General features: G+C 40.3%; 1 protein-coding gene across 1 annotated transcript in view; it reads left to right on the forward strand.

The window, feature by feature from the left end:
* LOC311152149 (monofunctional C1-tetrahydrofolate synthase, mitochondrial-like) overlaps window positions 1–26178 on the forward strand; it is a 107058-nt gene that overhangs the window by 16930 nt on the left and 63950 nt on the right. The window contains exons 5-8 of the mRNA XM_084202996.1: window positions 3212–3323; window positions 23200–23339; window positions 25023–25064; window positions 26071–26171. Coding sequence (XP_084059122.1) covers window positions 3212–3323; window positions 23200–23339; window positions 25023–25064; window positions 26071–26171 — 395 coding nt within the window. The remainder of the gene's footprint in view (window positions 1–3211; window positions 3324–23199; window positions 23340–25022; window positions 25065–26070; window positions 26172–26178) is intronic.

A 26178-nucleotide genomic window follows, 5' to 3' on the forward strand; every position in this document is an offset into this window, starting at 1 on the left:
TCGGCAGATTTGCACCAACTTTATGTGGATGCCTGCATGCACTGGAGAAAAGGCTTAGAAGGTCATAAATCAAAAATTACCAAATGTCAGTCCTGCGTGGAACTGAACTGGCAGCTTATGTCAGTGCTTTTTTTCATATGTGAATTGATGTGTGGTTTAATTTGCTGGTTTTTAAAGAGGTTTCTTGGTGGGTTGCTTTCCGTCACAGTCCTGCTACTCTGACACCAAAAATTCTGCCTGGAAGTGTTGGTGATTGACAGTGTTTTATATGCAGGAATGACAGTAAAAAGCTGAAAATGGGAGACACAGGGCACTCATCTACAATAACCGCAGACTTTGGTGGAGCTTACTTATATCCAGCGCTGTAGAATTGAGATTACTTTGTTTGGAATGTACATAATGATTTCATAGTGTTTATCTATGTTCCTCATGACAGATTTGTTCTCTTGTCGACTGATCCCTTAATGTTTAGCATTTATTTATACCACGCGTAACAGAGCAGCTGCTGCTCTATGGGACAGCCCTTTGTAGTTGCAGGCTGGCTGCTCTGGGGTGGTTTGTTGTGTTACTTTTGAAGTGCCACTCATAGTAAAGATGAGAGAGGAATGGTAATAAGTATTATAAACATCCTTCTAGAGGCCAGATAACTTCAGATATTTATTGACATTTGGGGTTTATTTTCTTTAACTGAAACTTGGATAATAATATTTTCTGTACTGAAAACAGTCAGCAGAATGCATCCCTGTGCCACTGTTGGGTACTCCATATAGTTTGTTAAGAGTCTAGCAAAAATAAGTGGGACAGATGGACTGGCACAGTCACTAAAGCTGGCCTGAGAAGACATTGTTGTCCCTGTTCCAAGGTGTGCCTGAGGCTCCCAAGGTCCTGCTGGAGTTCACTCTCTTCAGTACCTAGACTCTACTTTTCTTCCGGGATTGCTCTCGTAAAAAACCATTCCAATATCTATTCCTTTCCTTCTGGTGGATTTCAGAGCTCCAGGGGAGCATCTGTCTATGCCAGTGATTTAGTAGTATGTTTGGATTTCAAGTTAGTCATGGGAGCCTCTTGGCTTCCAATATTCTGGGATTTTGGATCCTTCAGTCCCCATTCCCTTCCTATCCATGTTGTGTGGATGAACTCTTGGAAGCACAGTAGCACAGGGAGTGTAGGAGGAGACCCTTCTGGCACCTCTCTTTGCATGGCTGCTGCAGTGTGTGCTGGGCTGCCCGGTCACTGGCAGTGGCTGTGGCTCCGTGCATCACATCTGCCCAGTGTGTGCTCTGGGCCCTCCTGTGATTGCTTGCCACAAGGAATTGGGGGTTGGAAGAGTAAAGTTAGTCTTACTGAGTAATAAAAGACAAATTGGAATAAACCTGATGGATCTGAGTCTGTAGCTGGAAATTTGTGATCCTACTTATATGAATGCCAAATACTGGATTAAAGTAGAAGTAAAACTTCAACTTAGTTTAGTGAAAGTTGTTTGCATTTGATTTTCTGTTACAAGCTCTTTGGGATAGGAATAACATCTTTTGTGTGGCACCTATTAGGTCTGATGCCCAAATAAAAACCTTTGAAGGCGCTTGTAGTTCATGTTAAGTTTTTGTGCACCTGTGTAAAATCTCAGTTGATTTTGCAGTGTCCATTAGCAGATTGAAAGCAAGAAAAAAAGCTAACCCTAGGTAAGCTCTATGTTATGATTGTAGTGATCTAAATCAGTTCTCTTGTTACAGAGCACAATTTCTCCTTCATTTGCTTTTTTGGCTCCTGTTTCTACTCCAATATGTATGAGGCAGAGTTATCTGAGTTGTAGTTTAATTGTGTTGTTCCTGGAGAATAGCCCTCACCCATGTGTATGCATGTGGCAGTGGCTAAAAACGACTTGTCTTTCCTCTGAGCAAAACAATTAATTATATGTTATTACTTCAAAGGAAGCAATGAGAAGAGATGCTTTTTGTTGATATATTATTTTTGTATATGATTTCTAGTCATCATTACTAAACATCACTTAAGATTACAGCAGTGAAATAGAGATTTTCCTATGTAGGTTGTTTCCTCAAGACACTAGTGGCTGGGGGGAGGAAGGAGGAAGAACCAACTTGATTTTATGGTTAATAGTTCCCAAACTGTGGTTCAGGGGACTATCAGATGTGCCCTGCAGCTGATCCATAGAACACTGTCCTCCTTAACTGGTGTTTCTGGTCAAAACTTGAAGGAGGTTGCCTGGTAGGTTGCCTGAAATTTTGATGTCTGGGAGTATCTCCTTGTACAGAATGTGAGAAGAAGATCGATGGAAATAATGTGAAACTGTCTGCTTACCTTTTCATTTTAACCAGCTGGGCACTTAAAGATGCATAAACACAACCATGGGCATTTGTTTGCCTGAATATGAAACATCAACTAGTACAAGGTGGGGTGAGGAAGTTGTGTAGGTTTGCACTAGTGTTTATTACCTTTCTAGGAATGAAGCAGGCAAATGAGGTCTCAGGCACCTGAGATGTTCCCCTAAATTGTCTAATAGCACTTCCTTGCTAGATGTGCTTTGATTTATTTGTGACTTTGCTAAGTCTGAAAAATTATTGAGTTTCTTACATAATGTGCTGGTTTGGCCTGGGATAGGGTTAATTATCTTCACATCAGCTAGTACAGGGCTGTGTTTTGGATTTGTGCTGGAGACTGTTGATAACACAGGAATGTTTTTTGTGATTGCTGAGCAGGGATTGCACAGAGTCAAGGCCTTTTCTGCCTCACCCCACCAGCAAGCAGGCTGTGGGGTAGACAAGATGTTGGGAGGGGACACAGTTGGACACAGCTGACCTCAGCTGGGTATTCCCAACCATGTGACATTGCTGAGCATACAAAGCTGTGGGAAGATGGAGGAAGGGGGGGCATTTGGAGTGCTGGCATTGCCTTCCCAAGTAATGATTACACATGATAGAGCCCTGCTTTCCTGGGCTGAACACCTGCCTGCCCATGGGAAGCAGGAATGAGTTCCTTGTTTTGCTTTGGTCCTGTATGCGCAGTCTTCTCTTTACTTATTAAATTGTCTTTATCTCAAGCCATGAGTATTCTGACTCCAGCCCTTCTGATTTGCTCCCCCATCCCACTGATAGAGGAGTGAGTAATCAGCTGTGTGGGGCTCAGTTGCTGTTGGGGTTAAACCATGATGATGTCTATACATTGAATTACTTACATATATTTTTTTATCATCCAGGGAACACCAGTATTTGTTCACGCTGGACCTTTTGCTAACATTGCACATGGAAATTCTTCTGTTTTGGCAGACAAAATTGCTCTTAAATTAGTTGGAGAGAAAGGATTTGTAGGTAAGTAAATATTCAGTTTGTTGTAATATGATCTGTTAGTGAATTGGCAATGATGCAAATGAATGGTAAAATTAGCAATTAAAGGTAAGAATGCTACTTCATTATTAATATCAGTATAAAATAATCTTAAAGTGAAAGTGTAATAAGCTGACAGCACTTCTTTACTTACCCTGCCTTTTGTCTCAAGTCCTGTCACCGTGGTCCTGTCACCATGTTTGACTCCCAGGTGACCTGTTCACTCCACAAGGTGGCTGAACCAGTCAAATTACTGGATTGCATTGAAAGAGGTGTCCTGTTGTTCATTCTCTTAGCATTCATCTGGCCTCACTTGATAAACCAACAGAAACCATTCTTTTTTTCCTGATGGGTTATTTCTCTACCAGTTCACTAAACTCAGCCAAATCAGAGGTCAGATAGATGTCCCTGAGCCACTGCAGAGGCAAGGTAGAGAAAAGATTAATTCTGCCTCGTTTTGGTGGCTGTGAGCCATTCAGTTGGTCCAGCTGCATTGTCAAACCTCACCGTGAGGCCCTTATGTTCCCATGAAAGCATTTGAGTGGGCTGACTCTTTTTACATTAGGAATTCAGCTTTTACAAGCAACAATAGACTCACAGAGCTTACAGTTGCAGGCAAAATAAACTTGTGGCTGAACGATGAACTAGCTTTTATAAAAATTGTTGTGAATGTTTAAACCTTAGAATTAAATAAAAGGGGCGTAGCAGCTTTGCAGTAGTGATGCCTTTGCACTGCTGCAGCCCTTCTCTTCTGAGTCCTGAACACCCAGGTTGGATTACAGTAATCCTAAAGCTGAAGCTTGAGTACCTGTGGAACAGGTTTGAATACCTGTGGAACAATGCTCTTGAAAAGATGCAGCGATGTGAAACATGAGGTTTCTTGTGCTAGCAACCTTAAAGTAGTAGAGAAACATGCATGTATATGCTTATGTCATACCTACATACAGGAAAGGATTGGTTTTTACAGTGTTGTACAGCTTAAAGGTCAGTTTATTTCCCTCTCTTAATCAAACATCCATTCAAAGAAGAACATACTGCATTCTGAATACATTTATTTAATGATAGTTGAATGCCTGTTTCATTGGGCCATGTTTGTTGTTACATGGCTTTGTGGAAAGAAGAGCAAAAGAATTTAGGGTAGCTAACATTTTTCATAAGCCATGTGAAGTGACTTTGTTTCTGCAGTGTGCAGTCTTTTCAAGTGAGGAGCTGTGTATCAATTGAATGAAAGTATGCAGGTGACAGTCTCGAGTCTTGATCCAGGTTTCAGAGTCCAAAATGTATTGCCTTAGATTTGGATTCCCTTCCATTGAGTGTGTCCCTCAGGCACAGAGAGCATATCCTTGCATTTCTTGTGCTTTTTTCAGTCTCATCCACCTGTTTGTCTTTAACGCTCTTTTCTGCTTTGTTTGTCTTTGGCTCCAGTTTCTCTGCTGGGAGACAACGCAGCGTAGCTTCAATATAGGAAAACCTTTGTGTGCTGCCAGCTAAAGGCTCTTGTTCAGATTCTATTCCACAGAACACAAATCCCCATGAAACTGGCTTCAGAATAAGACTGCCTTTGCTCTGCAGAGCCAGGAACTTCAGCATGATTTGTAGTCCTTTGTTAGATTATTAAAAGAAATAGTTCTTAGAGTGGCCTACTTAAACTTTTCAGGTAGTCACAAGTGTAAATATTTGTTCTAATTGTTGTAATTACCATAAGCTTTATGGTTCTAAAAATATGTTTTTTCTGTTAACTAGTCAGAGCACGTGGGCAGAGACAGCACTGCTTTATTAAATACTGTCCTATCCTACCCTACAAAACTGAAGTCTAAAATGACAGCTACAAAGTGCTCACCGGTCCACACTGAGGTGACATCCATACAGATGGAGGGCCCAGTGCCTTGTGAATCTGCACAGCAAAGCAGGTAGCAAGAAACTCCAAAACTCCACTGCATTCCTGCTCACAGGAGTTTGCCTGAGCCTTCTATGGCCATTGAAATTCCAAGGGGAAAGCTGATCCTCTAGCTAATTCAGCCAGCCAGGGTGCAGGACAGCTATGCTGCAGTTAGGGAAGTAGCTGAGTAAGTTTATTCACTTCTGCTGGAAGTAGAACTTTTCACTGTTTTCACATTTCCCTTTTGGGAGTGTTCTCGTGCATTAGATCCGGCACTCGTTAAATCTTGTACGAGCGATTACAGCCCTGCCATGTCGCTGAGTTGCGTAAGCTCAGGAAAGAATTCAAAAGGTGCTAGGAATAGAGTAAGGTGTCTTGCAGAACCATGTGGCTGGGAGAGACATTTGAGGGACCACAGGCTAGGAGATTGCTCTCAGCTGCATCCAAAGCAGGAACATAAGAAATCTGTGACATATTCTGCAATTAAATTACTTTCCTGACTAGTAGAATAAGTATCTTAATGTACATACATTAGCTCACTCACTGTGAGATGGGTGATGATATAAAAATATATATATAATTCATATATATATTGCTTTATATATTTAGTGTTTATATCTATTTCTTATTTATTCTTTTTTTTTCACTTACACCATATTTATTTTAGATTAGAATTTTCTGTTAAGTGTGTGGACAGTACTAAGGCTTGAATTTGCAACACAGTTTTACAAACACAGACTTTTTTGACTCTCAGTCCTGGTTTAAGCACCCTCCTTCCTCCAGCTGCCTGTTTCCAGTCCTTTGCAGCCCCTCTGTTTCAGCAGCACACCTGTTCACAGAGCCACATGACAAGCTGAGCTGGAGACTTGGTCTCAATTGAAAGCAACTACAACAAAAAAAAGCCTTTCCTTCCCCCTCAACAGACAGTGTCTGGGCAAACAGCGTTGTGTGACAGGGAGAAGATGAGATAATGCCACATAAGATGGTGTTTTTGCTGAAATAAATATTTATAGTATTAAGGCCTCATTTGGAGCTTTCAAATGCCAGTAAAGCTACTGTGGATGCACTAGCTGACCAGACTGAGCCTGCATTGCCAGGGCAGCTAAGCCTGTCTCCTTTCTCAGCCTGTGCTCAACTGTTTTTGCATGACATCCCAGCAGAAACCTACTGCCTTTTTTGTTGGCTTCGTTTTCTGCTGACTTAACACAGAAGCAGTTCAGCCCAGAGTCACAAAAACACCAGAGCTGGTGCAGGAGAGGGTGAGCTGGGACAGCCAGCAGTGAGAAGCCAATCTGTTGTGTAGATCCAATTACTTGTGTGACCATGTGCCACAGCCAAGGCAAAAAAAAAAAAAAAAAGAGAAAAAAAAAAAGAAACTCTCTCAAAGTGTTATTTTAAAATTTATTTTTAAACCTTGCTTTTTCTCTCTGCCCTGCATTGCCTATTTCTCGGCTTGCTTTTCAGCTGGAATGGCATCGTGCTGTGCCTTTTGAGGAGTGTCAGGTAACAGTGATGTAGGCAGCCTGCTTTAAAGAAAATAGAAATGAAGTTTAACCATTGAGTCCTGTTGTGAGCTCTCCCTAACTGAAGGCATTCCCTGCTTCAGTTTCAGATATCCAAGCGAATCACAGGCTTTCATTAGGTTTAAATAGCTTAAGCCTTTTAGCTCATCTTTTCCTTTCTCTCTTTCCTGAGCCTTGTTGCTATGTACCAATAACTCAGTCTTTTTGCTTTAATTTTGAGTTCTCACTATGAGTTTTGCTACTGAACTTTAAGTGCAGCTGCCACTGCCTGGTTTGCTCTTGTCTGTCCTCTCGGCCTCTTCGTGTTTCCCTGCTGGAAGCACCATTCCCCTGGCCCTGCTGAGAGCAGGAGTGGCTGAGAGCAGCAGTGAGGGCTGCAGGCAGCTCCAGCATGGGGAGCACCCAGGCTGAGGCACGGTGAATGTGCCCATCGTCACAGCTGCTGTGGAACTGTCCCTGGAGCTGCAGGGTTTTGTGGCTGTCTGAACCCAGAGCTTTTCCTGAACTGTCAGAAATTACTGCACTATGCAATTCAACAGATTACCCTATCCATCTCTTTCATCCCTTCGTGTTCAGCTGAAGAGAAAGGTTCTTGTAAATCGGAAGGCAAGTGAAGCATGAGTAGATCCTTGGGATCCTAAAGCAAAGTTCTTCTCAAGTTTGTTTTTCAGGTTTGGACTTTGTGGTTGTCGATTGCTTTGTTGTTACTCCCGATAAGCACATCACATTTGATGCTGAGAGCATGCCGTGCTGGGCAACTTTGTCCTGGTGTTTTTTATCAGGTGACAAGAGGGGAATTATTGCAAACTGTTGCTGACTTAAGAAAAGTCCACTTTCTGTTTCTTTCTTTAGTTGGTACACTTGATGTAATTGGAAAGAATTTGTAGACGCAGTAAATTTTTATAAGCCAAGTAATTGACTCTTTTTATTGTGTTGGTACTCTGTTGGTTAGAGTCAGCTAATGATGCTAGCTGTTGTAAGTATCTCTTCACAACATACAAAGTTTTATTTCAAAGGCTATCCATTTTACATACTCTCAGAGCAGACATTGTTTAACAAGTTTATAAAGCACCTAATAAAAATTGTATGTGTTTAATACACTAAGTGAATAATCTTCAGTAGATTTTTTTTAATATCATAAGACACTTCAGTTCGTTTTTTTGTGTACTCTTTTTCCAAAAAAGGAAATAAAGCCCAGTATACTTTGGCTAAACTTCTCTTGGCGCCACTAGTAATGTGATATTATTACATTTAAATGTCAAGTTCAAGGATTTATTTTTAATATTTTTTTTGCTTGATATCATTAGAAGGGGATTCCATGCAGTGACTCTCCAGAAAGCTTTAATTTTTAAGAACGTGCCCAGCATTTTTTTTACACTGCATTATTTAATCTCTGACTTCTTCACTCTTACTTTCACAAAAACCCCCAAAATTTAGTGTGATTGCATTCCAGGGTGCTGCTCTCTGAACAGTGTGCCTGTTCTTGTTAAAGTGTTAAAGCAAGGCTAAGGTTTCATGGTACGGGGTAGTTGAGAGCATTATCAGTGTAGGTGTTGCTTGCCTACTCTGATCTGTGTGTACTGCAAACTAGAAGAAGGATGTTCAGAACTTTACAGTATTTTCTCTGACTCCATTCATGGTGCAGCTGCTCAAGCAGCTGTGCTGGGCACAACTGTGACAGTGGGCTGGGGGGAGGGAAGGTGATACTGTGTTAGCTGGTATTGCTGTGAGGCTCTTAAAGTCATGGTCTAATAATACAAGTCTCAGTGGTACCACAAACTGCAAAATAAGGTGCCATTACTGCTAGAAGATCCGTGAATCCGTGCCGTTCACTTGTGAGTGGTGGGGCCATTCACATCCAGGCTGCCCTTTTTATTACTTTCCTCACAGCTGCTGAGATAAAAGTAAACTCCATTGCTTCACTTGCTGTAAAGTGGGAACAAAAAAATAGTCTCCTTCTTCATGCTTTTAAAATCTTAGCAAGTTTTCTTACCAGTAAGCAGGGAAGTCTTCAGAAATGTGTTTTTCTTTACTGGCATGAAGTCAGAGTTCCTAGAAGCTGAGTTTACTTACTGCCTTGTCACAAATAATCTATGCTTGTAGCTTGCTGCAACTGGAAGTCAGGTGAATATGATTTAAATTACTATCTGTGCTTTAGTGCTTAAAGCAGTCTTGAAATAATTTATTAATTATCATGTGAAATGAGAAACAGATATTTTCTTATATTTTTGTGTGTTCAGAGTCCTTGAGAAAGTTCTGACTCTACGTTGTCACTGCAGATTTCTATAAATTTTTTCTTCTGCTCTTTAGCATACATTGCAATATAAAGCTTTTCAGAAGAAAGACTGAGTAGAAGAGAGCTGTCCTGAATGTTTTTGTGTATAAGGAAGCATCCTAGCATTGACTTCAGTATCATATGTCACTGTATTTCAGAGCTGAATTAATTTGAAATGCTATAAATTATGCAAAGCTGAACTCAAAACTGAAAGTTGGTATTGATCATGAGCTATTGAATTATGTCTGACAAATATCACACTTGGCATAAAAAAGTTATGTTTTTCCCAGTCAGGAGAGGTGGTGCTATTTTGAAGACAAAGCCTCCTAAATTATGGACTGTCTTGTAGTGAGATTTTACCTTCTTCCTTTAAAAAAGAAATGCATCTTAAAAACATGTTGGAAATTCACTTAGTCTTTCCTTGCTACAAAGCGTATTTGTAAATGTTTGTTCCCAAACCTGCTGTTTATATCCATAATTGCAAGGGGCAATTTACAGGAATAAAATAACATGTGATTATAAATCATCAGCCTTTTAGCTGAGTTCTCTGCTTTATCTGACAAGCATATCAAGTGGTCTCCTTCATAAACTGACTTAGCTCCTGACTAGCTAGGATTTTTAACTCTTGCCATGGCCAGCTGGGATTCATTTGATCTGTTTTTTGTAATACTGTGTTACAGCTTAGCCCTCTCTTTCTCAAGTGATAATTTTTAGTAATACTGTCTCTAACTGTTCAAGCACACATTTTCCATACATAACTGTGCTCCTCCCTGATGTTTGCAGGTATGAAGTTCCCAAATCCAAATCGTAGGTCAGATTTTTGTCACTTTTCTCCAATGGCAATAACTCTTTACTGCAAATCATTTTTATTCTGTTTCTCTTCTTCATAAATCCACAGAAACCTTTTCCCCTGTATTACCTTTTCAAGCTTTGCTGTTGCCAGTCAACTCCATCAGTGTTGCTCAGTCCTTCTGTGGATGTGGTTTAACAAATAATAAATGGGAGCCCTGGGGCTGGTCCTCTCTCCTGTCCCACAGTTCTCGTGTGGTGGCTGCCTATTCTCCCCTTAATCGTGTAGTAATGTTCCTCTAGCCTGGTTAACAGACTCCTATGTATTGCTGTAGCAGGTTCTTTTGTTCCTCATTATTGATGAGATTTTGTCGTACCTTCACCACAGGAGAAAGCTTTTAATCTGGCATGGCCTCCCTTTGGTAGACAAAGGTTATATTTCTTACTTATTTCAGTTTTTTTAAAGTTATTCTCTTCTTAAAAATCTCTTAGAAAACCATCAAGTCTGTAGTCACTCAGACTTCCCCCCACTACCTGAAGATAGGTTTGATACTTTTCAGGCACAAGGCACCAAAAGAAAAGGAACTTATTTAAGACATTGATTGTATTTTTCTTCTTCCAGGATTTTGTAAACTCTGATCCGCACTTTATTAAGAGAAGTGCATTCAGCTCTTGTGTATTTTGTTTTTTTAATTCCATTTCTAATATATTATGGTATACTCACATCACTAGCTTCTCTGTTTTAATTGGTTGGGCTGAAGACCCTTGTAATTTGTTTGCATTTCCTTTGCAGGTTCTGACACTTGTTCCCTAGCGTAGCAGCTCGCTCTGTCTTTTCCTCTCTTTTAGAGCATATGTAATTAATAGTGACATTATCTTCTACTCAAGAAGTTAACCCTGCAGGATAGCAAAGCTGTTTATTTGACTGCCTTTCCTCCTAGTGACCAGGAGTTACCACTGTTCTCATGCCAAACGTCATGTGAGAGACCAGGCATTTTAATTTGTACATTTAGAGAATTTTGAATTAATGGGTGATTTCAGTATGAAGAAAGAAATTTTATTGGTTACCTGACAGAAAATAATTAAGAGATAGCATGGCGTTATCACAGTGGTTTTTATTGTTTCTGGGGGGATGGATGCCGCTCTGTGCCTCTCTGGAAAAGGAATTAAATGGTTTTCTCACAGACTAGGAGCTGTGAAGGGGCACATGTGTGTTGGCTGGGTGCTGAAGGGAGTGTCACACTGCCACTGAGCTGGCAGGGTCGCAGACAAGCAGAGAACCGGACGCATGTAGCTTATTTGAGAATCCCATGTTTCCTTCCCTTCCTGTGGGTTTTCAGAGCAGAACAGAGATGCAGTGAGATGGGGTTTGGGATGGGATTGTCTGCCTGGGCAGTGAGCTGCAACGGTGATGGGGAGGCGGGAAGGGCCGTGTGAGTGTTCTTCTGGCGGGCTGCTAGCTAGAGCTGGCTGGCTCCTGAGGAGCTGGTGCCATGAGGAAACCTGTCCTATCTCCTCTTTCTGGCCCAGTGAAAGACAAGGAGACAAAGCTGCCGAGTCCATCGCTTGCCACCAGCAGCACACGGTCTCTGATGGAGACGTCCTGCTCTGTCACGAGGCTGTGGCGCTGCAGTGCCTGACAGGAGCCATACATCTTATTCCCACCTCCATCCTTGACTGGCTTTCTGGCCTTAAGCAAGTAATTGCAGCCTCTATAGCTGCACATGTAATCCCATTCTTCTTGATGTGTTCTTTCAGTTTATGAACTTTCTTGGGGGCAAAAACTGTCTCACCATAGCAAACGGGGAGATGACAAGCACTGCTGTAACAGTGCTTTTGGAACTTTAGGGTAACAGGGCTTTTGTAGAGCCACAGCAGCTGCCAGTACTTAAACATGCATCAGGAATTTACTTACAAGCTGACATGGTATTTTAATGTCCTGTATGCTGACCTCTTCTGCAACATGTTAGAGATTAACACAACTCTTTCCTCTGGCGGTGATATTCATAAACTAAATGTAGTGTACAACTGTTAAGGGCTATCCATTATTCTCAGTCTCAGGATAGTTACCCAGAGGTAAAAATAGATAGGAAGGATCTGTCATTCATTCAGAAAGTAGAGGCACTGCCCAGTTCCTGATAAATAAAATACCATTCTAGTGAGTAGAAACTGATGGCATTGCAACTTCTGTTCATTTTCCCTTCCTCCCCAAGTTAGCAATCTTACCTAGTTCTAAAACTCCTAACACATAAGAAGCAGTTCCTTTTGTTCTCTTGTTGCTGACTGGTTGTATTTTTTTTATTTATAAGAAGAAAAGAACCAGGGATTAAAAAAATTGCAAACAGTAAAACATCATGTATGCTAGGAAGTTCTCTTAATTCATCACTTGGCAAAGGAAATAAAAGCAGGCTCCCCAGCTAGCAGCGTTACTTTTGCTTAGGGTTATTTGGCAGAAAATCCATCATCCTCTCTCCATTTGTGAGTATTTCATATTGACTTACACCCTTTAGCAAGGGTCAGCAGGGCAGAGTATGCATAAAGAGTTCAAGTCCCATTTCAAAGGCTGAATTTTAATTTTAGTGGATGGTTTATTTTTAATATCAGTTGAAAATGTTAGCTCTTTATTAGATTTTTGTTTGGTTGGTTTACTGACCTTTTGATCCTGAAACCTAATGTTCTTTTTATGCACAACTCGTGTAAGAATAAGGTTTCTTCAGATATTTACATCATGTTGGAGAAACCAGTGTTTGCTTTTTATTTTCTGACTCATTCTGAGCCTGCAGGCAGAAGTGTTTTATTTTCTGAAAGCTTTTATAATTACAGTTGTTGATAATGTACGTGTATTGAAGGGGCAATATTTGTTTATTTATTTTGTATATTTACTTAATTCATCAAGGCTCCAGAGAAGTCAGTACAAACATGGAATGCAAAAAGGACATAAATATATGTATTTCCATTTTTGATTACGGTAGTTATAGTAGGCAAAGTTTTCATATCAGCTAGTACAAATTTACATTTTGCAGAGTTGATTTCCTGTTTTCCGCTAGTATTCCATAAGCTCAGGCACACTGAGAGCTCTGTTAACAGGGGTTTCAAAAACCATTATTTTAAGCTACATTTTCTTAGTCAGGATCAGAACTCTGATATGTTTTCTTTTCATCCTGTGCTGCCCTCTCTATGAGCCCAATTAAAATCATGTGGTTTGGGGAAAAGGTTAAGATTATGTCTTTAGATGTTCCTGGAAGAAAAGTGCAGATGCTAAGGGCTCCAAATATTTTTATTTACAGATGTTTTGTTTTTTCCTCAGAAATGAAGTGCTCTATGGTAATAGAATATAAAAGAAAAATACTGTGATTTCTCTGAAAACGTGCTAACTTTAAATTGTTGTTTTGTTGGGGTGTTTTAGTTTTCAGGTAACAAACTATACATATTGTTGTATGCTGGGTATTTTAACAGAAAACAATAACTGAAAAATAGTTATTTCTCTTTGAAAACAGAAAGTATGTTTGTTTACATATCTGATCTTATCATCTAATTGGATTAGCTTTAAAGAAAAGTTCAAGAATTCATGTCTAGGGATGTAAATTTGTTTCTAAACCATTTTAAACATGTTAATGAGATTGCAAATCATGCTAGGTTATGTATGGCCAGTATGATTTGTTAATGGGAAGAGTGGTGTTCTGGCAAACAGCCAAGGTGCTTTTGAAGGTCGGCTACTGACAGCACTTGAAAGTGTTCAAATGCTGCTCTCTGGTTCTATAAAATAATACATTAAAAGAAAAGATTAATATCCAAAATGGTATCTCAGGGTCAGTTTAATGCTCTGACCTTGTGATTTAATTTTTGCAGTTTTATAAAGCTGCTGTTTAATTAATTTGATTTGATTGAGGAAATAGATTAGATTACTGCAATAAGAGAAAATGTAGGTTACAGCCTTTTTTAAATTTTGGGTGGCCTACCTGTCTTTTACATGGTAGGCTTATTTTTTGGTCCCTTTATTGTTGGCTTTCTATGCTGACAGCTTTATTGAAGCTGACAGTCTCAAGCTCCTCAACTTTGCTACCTGCAGGAATAAGGCACACGCTTCTAAAATATTTTCAGCTTGGCACTGGCTGCAAGCCCTGAGTGGGAATGAAGCTTCAGGGACAAGCAGATGCTTTGCATGCATGAGGACACGGTATCTTTGTGCTGCCTCCATCTACAGCATCTCAAACAGAGCTCCCAAGGGACTGAGTAACAGCTTCATAAATCAAGGCTTGCAGGTTCAGCCTGTCCAGAAGCGCATTAGGAATTCAGTGTACGTTTTGGGGTTCTTCACTGCACAAGGAGCAAGAAAGCACAAAAATGTGGGGGAGGGCTAAAGGATGATAGAGTAGCTAAGATGACAAGATGATGGGCAATTATGAAGAGGAATTGAAAAAAAAAATTAATAATTTATAATCTGTAGTAAGGAGGCACAACTAATAATGTAGAAATATTTCAGAAATGCTAATGGGTAGTTTGTGACGACAATTCTGCTGCCCTGATTACTTGAATTGTGGTTAAGTGGATAAATTCACCACAGGCATTAAAGAATTGATTTAGCCATGAGCAGTTGCAAGGATTTGTCATGTAAACCAGCAGAATTATGGTTTGGTTTGATTTTGGTTTTGACTGCATTTTTGATTGGGAATTCCATGTAGGGAGATGGGATTTATTGGTGTGTGACCTTAGTACTGTCTCTTTCCTCAGTTTGTAATTCTTCCTGTAAGATAAATTACACATGATATCATGTCATTTAACAGACACAATTGTTTTCCATAGCAATTTGAACCAGTGCAGTTCTTTTTTCTTATCCACAATTAATAGGGAAAACAGCAAATACATATTAATAAGCTTGTTACAGATCATCAATCTTACACTTTGAGTAGAGGTTCAAATACCATTTTTGTATATAATATTTTTTAAATGCAGGTGATTACAACCAAGCTAACGCCTACCTGCAAAAGGTACTGGAGAGCTTCCATGAAAAGTTTCCATGATTTCCAAAGTTGCTTCTGCTGCATTTCTCCATGTATGTGGCTATTGCATGAAGTCTGTGCAGCACAGCAGGCTTTACCTGCCTGCTTCTTTTACCCTCCTCTGCTCTTCTGTGGCTTATGCTGCATGTTCTCACTACTAGGCATTATTTCCTGTCTCCTAAAATACTGCTGACAGTACCCGGCATTCTTTGTCTCCATAGAACGTCTTTTTCTTTATTGATATCTTAAATTTTGTTTAATACACACATCTTGCATTGTTTTTAGAATAATTTCCACTCTCACAAAATGGAAAGGTCTCACTCTCACTCCAGCAAAGGTCTTGGGGTGGTCTTGTAGAGTGATTTACAGCCTCTGCATCAGATGTTTCACTGGGCCATTTTTACATCAAGACAAACTGCTCATGCAGGGGAAGAATATTCTTCTTCCTGGGGATACATAAGAGGAGATGCCCTTTCCCATGAATTTCTAAATGATGTAGTTGTGCTGTCAATAGTGTTGTTGGTGTCCTCTCCCAGGCCAATCATGCGAGGCAGGCATTCTGTCCCCTAGCAAAGACTTAAGTGGGATGAAATAAAACCAGAACCTGTTTGTCCTTCCGGGAGAGGGATGCACTACATGGGTGCACAGAAAAGACAAAGCCTAAATCATGGGCAAAATCATTATCATAGTATGCAAGTGCTCCCTGGGTTAGAGAAGGGCGGGGTGGAGAACGCTTCTCCAAGTGTGTCGAGGGCAGGCTGCCCGGGGCGAGCGGCTCCGTGCGCTGCGGGGTGGGCTCACTCGGCGGTGATGGATGACTCCGTGCCTGGCGTGCCTCGGGTGACTGCGCCGGTGACAGCAGCATTGATCATCGTGGTTCAGCGGCCCTTTGTTGTGTGGCATTCCCCGCTCCTGCGCCGTCCGTGCAGAGATGCTTTTGTTCTGTGACCAGGGCGAGGAGCGGCGCGGGCAGCTGGCAGAGGGATTTGCTGGGCACCCAGAGCCCAGCAGTGGTGGGAGGTGCTGCTGAAATGGATTTTGTCTGGGAGTTGTGATAGGTTCTGATGGCAGCTTGTCTGGCTGCAAAATTCTGTGTTCCTCATCATGACCTGTATCTTCGCTCATTGCCCAGTTGTGTTTCTGCCGCCCTTCAGAATGTCTTTTTTCAGGGCATATGCTGAAATGGTGGTAGGTCTCAAAAAGAAGATTCTTTGCATCCCTTCTTTTCTTTTTCACAAAACAGTACAGGATTGCTGCTAAAGCATGTTTTGCTTCATGACCGTTTGATGAAATGCTTAGAACTTCTCCAGGGAAGAAATTTTCAGGCTCTCTGCCTGCCCCTTGAAGTTAGTGTTTTCCAGATGCTTGTAATAGGAATTCTCAAAGCATGTTGGAAAACCATTTTCAGTAGCTTTTTTAAGGGGAGTGTAGAAGGACCCAAAACCTGAGAGCTCAACAGAAAGCAGTTTCGCTCTGATGAAAGGTGCTTCAGCCAACTGGATCTTTTAAAAGTGGAAGTAAATGAACGTCTGGTAGTGAGATATGCATTGAGTAACATGGTTTAAATGTGATGAAATTTATTTTAAGCCCTTAGGGAAATTATGTGGGTACCATAAGTTAATGTACTCCTTACAGAATTGTAAAAGAATGGTCTTAAATGAAGAGCCATCAGTGCTGCTGTTAATTATTCCTTCCACGCAACTCTAAATAGAGAGGTGGTGAGGTTTTAATTTTGTAATTACCAGAAGACTAATAATTCTTTTGCCAAAGACCATGGTGATCTTTAAAGTATGTAATGTAATTGCCTTATTCCTGTGCCATTAATTGGGCTCCAAACGTGGTCATCTGTCTTATGAGCAAATGGTACTCTGTTACCTCAAAGAAAACGTGCTGTGAATGGTGAAAGGATGCAACCTAAAATTCACAGTTCTTTTGTTTGAATTTTCCTGGTTAATGTTGTAACAGAAAGAGGTTACAAAATGGGGGGGGACAACTGTGTGTATTTGGTTAGTGTATTTAGCTATGCATTGCAGTTCGTGACACTTAGCCTAAGAGTTACAGATCTTTACATGAGTATAGGACACAGAAATTAAGAGAAAGTGACTGTAAAACCCAGCTGGCTTAGCAGAGCGATTCAAAGAAACGTGTAGCCCATGAAGCCACATTCAGCTCACTTAGTTTCTATTAGAATGAATCATTTGTGACTTGTAAGACATCTTCTGGTTTTAATCTCTAGTAATAAATTTAAATAATGAGCTCATTACTACAATGAGCTGCAAGAAAGTGTCAAATTTTACATTTGAAGTATGGGAATATGGTTTGACAAGGTGGCTAGGGAAGAATTTAGTTTTCTACTTCTGAAACGTATCTTCCTTCCTTCCCTTGTTCTGCTGCTTGTTTGAACATGTTCAGATACTTGCCTGGTCATACTTCAACTAATTCAAATATAGCCCAGTGGAAAAACTGGCAACTTTTTGTGTGTGTGTGTTTTTGTATGTTTTTGCTTTCTGTTTAGCAAATTGCAACAGTTTACCTTCTAATTAAATGGATGCCAAAAAAGTCTGGGCAGCAGGGACAGAGCAGGAGAGAAAGGTAGAAGACTTAAGAATGAACAAGAATTACCCTTTCAGCAAGTCAGGGTGCCTTTTTGGTTCAGCCACGGTGTAAAACCATGCCCTAAATTGGTGGTTTGGAGGCAGGAATCACTGCAGTTGCACTTCTGCATATTTTCAAGACAGGGAAGCAAGCAGAGCTGTGGAGATGTGCAGAGCATGCTTTCTGTCACACAGTGCTACTCCTGCCAGCTCCTGGAATTTTCAGTTTGATTCCCACCCTGAATTTAAAGTCCAACATCTGCAGCATACATACATAAACAGGCCCCTTTAACACCCACAAAAAGCAATTGTATCCTTAATTGTCAGAGGATTGAGATTTAAAAGTTTTCTTCACCTGTCTGGCTTGGAGTAAATAAATGAATTTTCTATACTTTTTTGTCTATAGTCTGGGAATAATCTGTATGAATCATTGTGAATATTCTTTTGTTTAATGTATGGGATGCTCTTGGAAAGTTAACAGCAATTGATATTAAAAGTGAGTAGCTGTGAGAGGTTATGAAGTAACCTTTAGTTTCTCATTTAAAGCTACCCTGCATTTCAATGGTAAAATTACTTTCTTATGGAAAAATAAATGTTTCTGAGGAAAAGATTGAAATAGCTTGTTATGGAGTCCCAAGGGAACCAGCACTTAAATTAAGTGTATTCCTGGGAGCCAAGTTTCCTATGCAGCCCTTGCTGCCAGCAGGCAGTGACTGTTAGCTGAGGCCTGAGACTGAGCCAAAGGAGATAATGTCTCCTTTGAAGGAACTGCCATATCTGCTGGTTCAGTCAAAAGCATGGATTGGGTGTCAACAATCAGAAACCTCCAGTGCCCTGATGTCAGCAGGGCAAATACCATCTTTCTTTAGCAAAAGATGGAAAGTACAGATTACATCCAATCAGCTTATGGTCTGTTAAACTTAGGGGCAAATATTTTTCCTATTACCTTTTCTTCTAGACTTCAGAACAACAACATAAAATTTTAATAACCAGTGCAAAATATTTTCTTCATGGCATGGAAAATGTTCAGGCTAACATATTCATGTGCAGTTTTCTGCTGGACTTTGTGTTCAGCAGTGGTAGCCGTGAGTTCCTGTGTTCTGTGACATCTGAGAATGCATGAAAAGAAAAATGAACAGGAAAACTCCCTCTGTTGAGGGGGGTGGGGAGGGGGAGAAGAAAGTATTTGTTACATTCCAAAATCAGTCATAATAATGGAAGTTCACATCAAATAATTGCTAGAGTCAAAATGGACAAACATCTGGTTATTCATCCCTAGCTATTCTAACAAAAATATGATATCCTGTTAGAGAAATCACTGATCATCCTGGTTTATCTTGGCGATAGCACACCTTGATATTTTTCACTTTAAAAAGAACATACCAGTACTTTATAGCTAGCATATCTCCAGTTCCAGGTTCACAGTTCATGTGCTTCTGTGACTTTGAGCTCTTCCTTTCCTGAGTTTACCAGCAGACAGCTGCACTAGAACAGATATGTTTACATGTGGGGAGTAAATGGCAACTTGCAGCTGAGAGTTTCCATTTCCTTTTACATTGTTCAGGAATCCAGGCTCACAATTCGTCCTCAAGCTTCGCTTCATGTGTGCGCATCTGACTTGGCCCTTTATAGTACAAATGCTTTATTTTGACATTGATTTGTTGATACAAAGGGCTGACTAGGGAAAAGATACTTTCATTAGAAATTACCCTCAGTACACATCAAGTTCAATTGTGGGTGAAATAGCTTTTTGAAAAATATTCTAAACATCACTTTCTGTAAGGCTTTTAAGCACTATATCAATGTAAGAGTAATGTGGAACCACTTTATGCAGCTTTAGCAAGATAGATGTATTTTTAGATGGAGAAAAATTAGATTTTGTATTAAGAATGATAGGGAAATCTGATTAGCTGCTTAACGCACGACACTGTCTATTTAAGCTAATGTCACATGTAGGTGATTCCCAGATGTCCTTGATAAGGCAGTAATTACATAAAGAAGGTTATGATAATTATAAACAAGAAACAAAACCCTGAGAGTGATTTATGCATTTGCCTGAACCCTGAAGTAGAATTAAAGACTGCAGTGAAGAGAGTTTGTTCTGACTTTGCACCAGACTTCTCTCTATTGCCCGGTTTCACCCCTATGGGCTTCTCCTTCCCCATTTTCCCCTTACCTAATTTTGATATTAAGGGTTCTTGCTCTAAAAGAAAACTATGGTTTACTGATTATTTCGGTAGCAGGAGCTGTAGCAATTGCGTGTTGTGTTTTGCCTACTGGCTTTTTGACCCAAGATCCCGCAGTTACCCAGATGTGTAAGAATGAGCTGCTTTTGGTCACACTCATGTGGATATTTTATGAGAACAAATTATTTGACCTTATTTTACCATTTTGATGCAGTTTATTTCTGATATATATGTAAATTAATTGCTAGGTTTGACCTATAGACCACTGTAATGCAATGGTAGTGCAGATACTTTGATTTGCTTTGATTTCCAGGCCACAAACACAGTTCCTGTGTTCCTAACAGCGCTGCTGATACATGAAATTTTAATTTTTAATCCTCATTCCAATGTTCTTTATGATGCTTAGGGTCTAAAACTGCAGCACAAAATCAAACAACAGGTTTGCACTTTAGGTTTTGCACTTTATATGACCACACAGTGAGAGTCCAGAGGACTGTACTGACTGAAAATTGTACCCCGAAGATAATCTTGTAGCACTTGTCCAGCTCATCATTGAGTCTTATCAGTGCAAAGAGGGGATTCAGGAGGCAAGACAAGGCCTGGGCCTGTATTAACACTGATCTAGTATATGTTTGCCATGGAGTTGTGTTCTCAGCCTGGAAATGCAAATACTTGTGTGTTTTCTGTGAGCTTGCTGAAGGCAAATCATTTACCTCTTTACTTTCATTAAAACTGCATTGGAAATGTGTTTGTGGCCTGGAAATCAAAGCAAGCAATTAACACCATGCTGGTACCTATACAAACCCCCTACCTGCTTCCAGGGCAGCAGCCCAGGTAGCTGTGATTCATGGAGCTGGGAAATGGTCGCTTGGCAGGCACGGGATAAACAGGCAACTGGGAGGGGGGAAGCTGGAGCTGGGCACAAATCCATAGGCAGCTTGTGTCACAAACTTTTCTACAGCTGAAGTACAGCAGACCACAGCTTCTAAAGTAGATGTTTGTTGCCCAAAATTTATGAGTTCACCTGTAATTCTCTTCTATTGACAAGCTATGTCTGAGAAATTATTGTCAAAATAAGTGGACCTGAGTAGTTCTTTAATTTTCTGTTGTTACATGTAAAGTGATTAGCTCGCCACATACTACTCTCGATTTCTGTTGTTACATTTAAAGTGATTAGCTGGTTTATCTCATGATCATTAAGTGCAGAGTCGTTTGAAACTTCCCATTCGTAGTCTGTGTTTTTCATTGACGCTTTCATTTGAAAGCAGGAAACAATCTGAAAGTAATTCTATTAAGTGTTTCAGCACAAAGATTTTAAAATATAATAGCTTGGCGTGTTATTCTATCTTCCTAATATTCCTTGGAGGAAATAAAATGGAGTTGCAACTTTCATCCAGGCAGCTTTTCTACTACATCCTGTTTCCTTCCGCACTCTGGAGAAAGCACTGACGTCTCTCTCCCTTTCCTCTACTTCCAGTGAAAAAATCCTGGTCTCCATGTTGTAGTACTCACTCTGCTGAACTCTGACACAGTATATTTGGGTTCTTTAGGCAAAAGTGATTTTTATCCTCTGTATGAAAGGGAAGATTGCAAAGAAGAGAGGAATATGCACAGTCCTGGCTGCCTGGACTGCCCAAGGGGTGGCTTGCTGTGCGAGCAGCTGCTGTGGAAGGCTGATATCTCTGCTTTTCTCCCACTGAAAGGCAGACTTGGAATCCCCCCTTTCTCAGAGGGAAGCTGACCCTTGAAAAGGCTTGGTATGAAATGGATTAACTCCCTGGAAACTTTGTTTGGAAATGTTAGGAGACTGCTATGTATATGTGCTGGCAATCTCTGTAAGAGACAAATTATTTTCCCACCCTCTCAAGCACTTGGTAGTTTATCTGTTGTTTATATTAAAGATTGATCGTGGTTATATATTCCTAATTCAGGGTTCCCATTAATCACCCTATGCCACATTAGAGACTGGAGAAGAAGAATGAGGGTTACTGGAAAGCAGAAATGCGATCCCTGGCTCTGCTTTTCATATGACTTATCCTGGCATTAGCTTTGCTCCTATGAATTACTGCATTTGTGTAAACATCTTTTTTTTTTTTCCCCATGTTTAGTATGTCTGTTTTTCTCAGGGCTATGTAGAAAAAGATGATATAGTTATTACAATGATTGAGGACAGCGTTAATCATGACACTTGCCATGTTACTATTCCAAGAGGTCCCTGCTCCCCCCAGCAGGCCCTCCCCCTTGTTTGCTACTACTTGCTTCCTCTCCCAGCCCCAGCAGCCATTTCCTCCCTAGAGCAGATCCAGGCAATTGTTTCAGCCTGTGCAAAACGAAGAAGAGGTGGAACAGGACCAGTGGGGTTAGGACAAATGCTCAAAGGCTGGGACTTCCTAAAGTGCATCAGCTGCCAACAGTGAGATGCTTTCTGCCACAGCAACGGAGCAGATCTGTATGTCCTTGACCCTGCTGAAGGTTGCCAATCCTGAAATGTTCAATCACAGTTTGTGGTTCCTTCCCCTCCTCAGTATGAGAGACAAAACTGCTGGCAAGAGGGAAAGAGAAGGGAATTTACAAGGTTTTATAAGTTGATTTGGGCTGTGAGAACACATTACCAGCCCTGCATGGAGTCAGGTCCAGAAGCCTCTGGAGCAAGCTGTTTTCCTGCCCTGACTTGTCTGCCTGAAAGTCCCTTCACATCTTTGAGAGGTGTGCACTGAGCCCGGCTCTTCAATGTGTTCTGGTGGGAAATCGTTGCATCAGTAAATTTTCAACCAACAGGAGAACTAATCCCTTAATTTTTTTTATTTGCTCTGTGCTTTTCTTTGTCTGATATAAAGAAATTACTTGGATTTTAAAAGAAGCAATCAAAATAATTTCTATTTGACAAATCAGAACAAATTCACTCTGAAGGGTCTGGTATCCTTTAATACAGATTATCTTCTCTTTATTTGTAGGTCCTCTAAACAAACTTTGCCAGGTGTATCCTAATTCTGCACAGATTTTTCTCTTGAGTCATGTTACATTCATGTCTGACTTCTTTGGTGCAAAATCCCATTATTGAATTAGTTATTTAACAGCATATTCAACACTGAGATGTGGCTGTAGCTGCTGGTTTGTGTTTATAACTAAACATCCTCTCCACAAAAGCAAGAGATCACCAGAAGTTCTGCAAACCTAGAAGGTTTAGGTTCATTAACGGTGATGAAAGCACATCTTTAGTGAAATCAAAGGAGGAGGAATAATCTAGGAAAGTCTTATATCTGAGAATTTGCAATCATTTTACACGTAATTGCACCAAAACAGTGATTTTAGAGGACTATGTATTTTTTAAGTACTTTGATTCATACTAATTTAGATTGCTTGGTTTCCCCCCCCCATGGAACTACCTTTGATGGCATATTGTACATCTAAGAATAAGAGAATTTATTTCTGAGTTGAGAATTGGTTTTTAATCAGACTCAGTAATGTAAATAGACCTCTATTTAAAAGTTCATTCAAAACTGAGTACTGGTGTGTATTTAAGTGCACTGTATGCTGAAGTAGAAATATCCCCCAGTGTTTAACCAAAAGCATGTTTAATGTGTGGTTTTGTTTTGTTTTTTTAATGTTTAACAGTAACTGAAGCTGGCTTTGGTGCTGACATTGGGATGGAGAAATTCTTCAACATCAAATGCAGAGCGTCTGGCTTGGTTCCCAGTGTGGTTGTACTTGTTGCTACAGTGAGGGCTTTGAAGATGCATGGAGGTGGGCCAAATGTAAGTTTTTGCACCTTTCTTGAAAAAATCAAATTATTGCTAATATTTGAAATAAGTTAAATACCTTGATTTAAGAAATATTTGGGGTAGTCTATAGGGCAGTATTTAGATAACCCTTCTGAGATGCCTCATTGTATAGATGTTATCACTAAAGTTAATGCTATCTCTAAGCCACAAATGAAAGATGAGGGACAAAAGAGCTCTGAAGAAGTACTATATCTTGCAGAGGAAGAGAAGGTGTTGCATTTTTTAAAAAAGCTGTAAGAGATAGAGATTCTTTTCCCTGCCTTTTGAAACAGCATTTGTAAGTGCACTGAAGTCGTCACAGGCTGGGAAATTTGACAGCCAAGGAGGAATGAGATGAATTTGAGTTGCAGTATGTGAGTGGAAGTAGAGAACATTGTTAGTGAAGGTTTTGGCATTTCTTTCACTCCAGTAATGGGTACCCCTTGTGTCCTTTTCTTTCACTCAGATTAATTCCCTCAGGGATGCTGAAGTAACTGATGACATTTTGCAAGTGTTTTCCGGGTGTACCGAGAATCACCAGTGTATCATTTTTTGCTGTCTAAGGCACAAAGAGATTTTAGAGATTACTGATTGTAGAAATGCTCCCCGAATGTGCAGTCAGATCAGACTGTGCTAGCCAAGCAGAGAGACACTTAACTCCTAGGAGCACTTTCATCTGCCCAGCAGCATGCTGGAGAGTGATGCTGCCAGGGAAACAGTCACACTGGGGGAAAATACCAGAGCTGTTTCCACAGCCACAAAATTTTAGAAGGCATGGTTTCCCTTACAGCTAATCTTCTCTAAGAGTTAAAGCTTAGCTACCCTTTTTCAGTCTTTCAGTTTGATGTAATGATATAATTTTCTACCATTTTAGTACACTTCTGATGCATGTTTTCTTTATTTTGAATTTTATTTCTCCATCCCTATCGAGGCAAGTATATTTTCACATGTGTTATCACTCAATCTAGCAAAAATAGGACTTAAATATGTCTTAATAACTGTCTCTATTTCTGTCTCACTTGTGTCCTTAGAAGTTTAAAGGTTTCATTTGTTTACAAATGCGATGCATTCATCACTGAGGCATGTAGAGTACCAGATACTTTTACTGGGAGGTTAACTATAAAAAAGACTAATGCCAGAGACAAAAGTAGGTCTGGTGCCTGGGATGGATGTTATGTGCTCCTTGGAGACTCAGTACAGTATCCCAGTACCCCTGTGATGCACTTTGCATGTCTACCTTTGTGCTTTCCAACAAATTACTTGCATGCAGTTCCTTGCCATGGGCAGTAATTAAAGAACATCAAAGATGATGTTCTTCTCTGTTGCTGTTATTTCTTCAGCTGTTGGAAATTGGTGCCTATTGTCTTTGCACTGCTGGTGTGCTGTAACAACATGTAGAATGAGATCCAGCTGCCTCCCCTAGTAGTGTTTTGCAGCTAATTGCTGAGGCACTACCTGTGTCTTGCTCCCCAAACACAATAGGAGGTGTTGCTGTTGTTTGTGTGCTGGTGCAACTGGGAATAAAGCACAAGCTGCAGTCAGGCTGTGATGCTGTGTGCACTGGTATGGGTTAACTGGCAGTACAGAAAGCCAGCAAAATTGCACTTCAGACCCTTTTGGGTTATGACAAGTATCAATTTGTGATGACTTTGCTTGTTTATTATTACCTGATCCCAGGTAACTGCTGGTGCCCCCTTGAAGAAAGAATACACAGAAGAGGTAAGAGGAACTGTTATAAAACTTTAAAGAGGGTTTTGTTTAAAGGTGCAAAATAATATGGTGTACAGAGAACCAGAACTTCTTGCTCTGGCTGGACAGTGTGCAGCCTCAGGTTTGACAATAGCATGCTCTAAAGCTGACATGCAGTGAACATCTCTAATGGGCATTGCCTACAACTAAAACCACCTCATCCCCCCTCAGCCCCTTTGTGTTACCCCTCTTAGGTGTATGGTGTGTGTGACTGTGTGATGGATTGTAATAGCAAACTGAAATAACTGAAAAATAACCTTTTTTCAATAGTTTTTCCAGGGCCACTAAGTTTTCAGACTGATCAATGTACAGGCATTTATAGAAGCACAAAAGCAGCATGGTGAAATTAATGATAGCATAACCTGCTCATTTAAAAAGAAGTTTAATATGTTTATGCTTCACATATGGGGTGGGATGTCGCTGTTCAAACTAAGTGAATTCTGCTGGTTTGTTTTCTTTGTCCTGCACTCCAGACAAGTTCTGGTCTTCTGCTTGTGTGAAGCTAAGGGTGTGTGTTTTGTTACAGTTAGGACAAGTGTGAGGTAAAAGAGTAAATAAGGAAATCCAGTAATGTGCTTGGGGTAGTCTGTGCATGTGCATATATGAACTGTGCATCTAACACATCTGTGTGTCAAACCCCACCCCACTACTGTTTATAAACTTTGCAAACAGCAGACTAACATCCCTTTCACAATCATGACAGGCAACCAGTCATCAGCTGCACCATCTTCCTGTGTCTCAGAAGAGAGCAATGGGTTCATGTACAAATTTTGGATGCTTGCTTAAATGTATCTGATGCTCATTAATTGGAATGAGAATTAATAAGTGCCAGAATACTTTTGTCTGGAAGAATTTCACTTGCCTGCAACTGTCATGATCGGCACTGTTTATGTTCACTAAATTTATGGAAAATTCTTTGGCTGGAGAAGACTTTATGTATCTTACCATTTCCATTAATTTTTATTTAATTGCACAGAACCTCCAGCTGGTATCTGATGGCTGCTGTAATCTACAGAAACAGATTCAAATTACTCAGCTCTTTGGAGTTCCTGTTGTGGTTGCTCTAAACGTCTTCAAGTAAGTC

Source organism: Fringilla coelebs, assembly GCF_963513975.1.
Source record: "Fringilla coelebs genome assembly, chromosome: 3".
Classification (NCBI taxonomy): domain Eukaryota; kingdom Metazoa; phylum Chordata; class Aves; order Passeriformes; family Fringillidae; genus Fringilla; species Fringilla coelebs.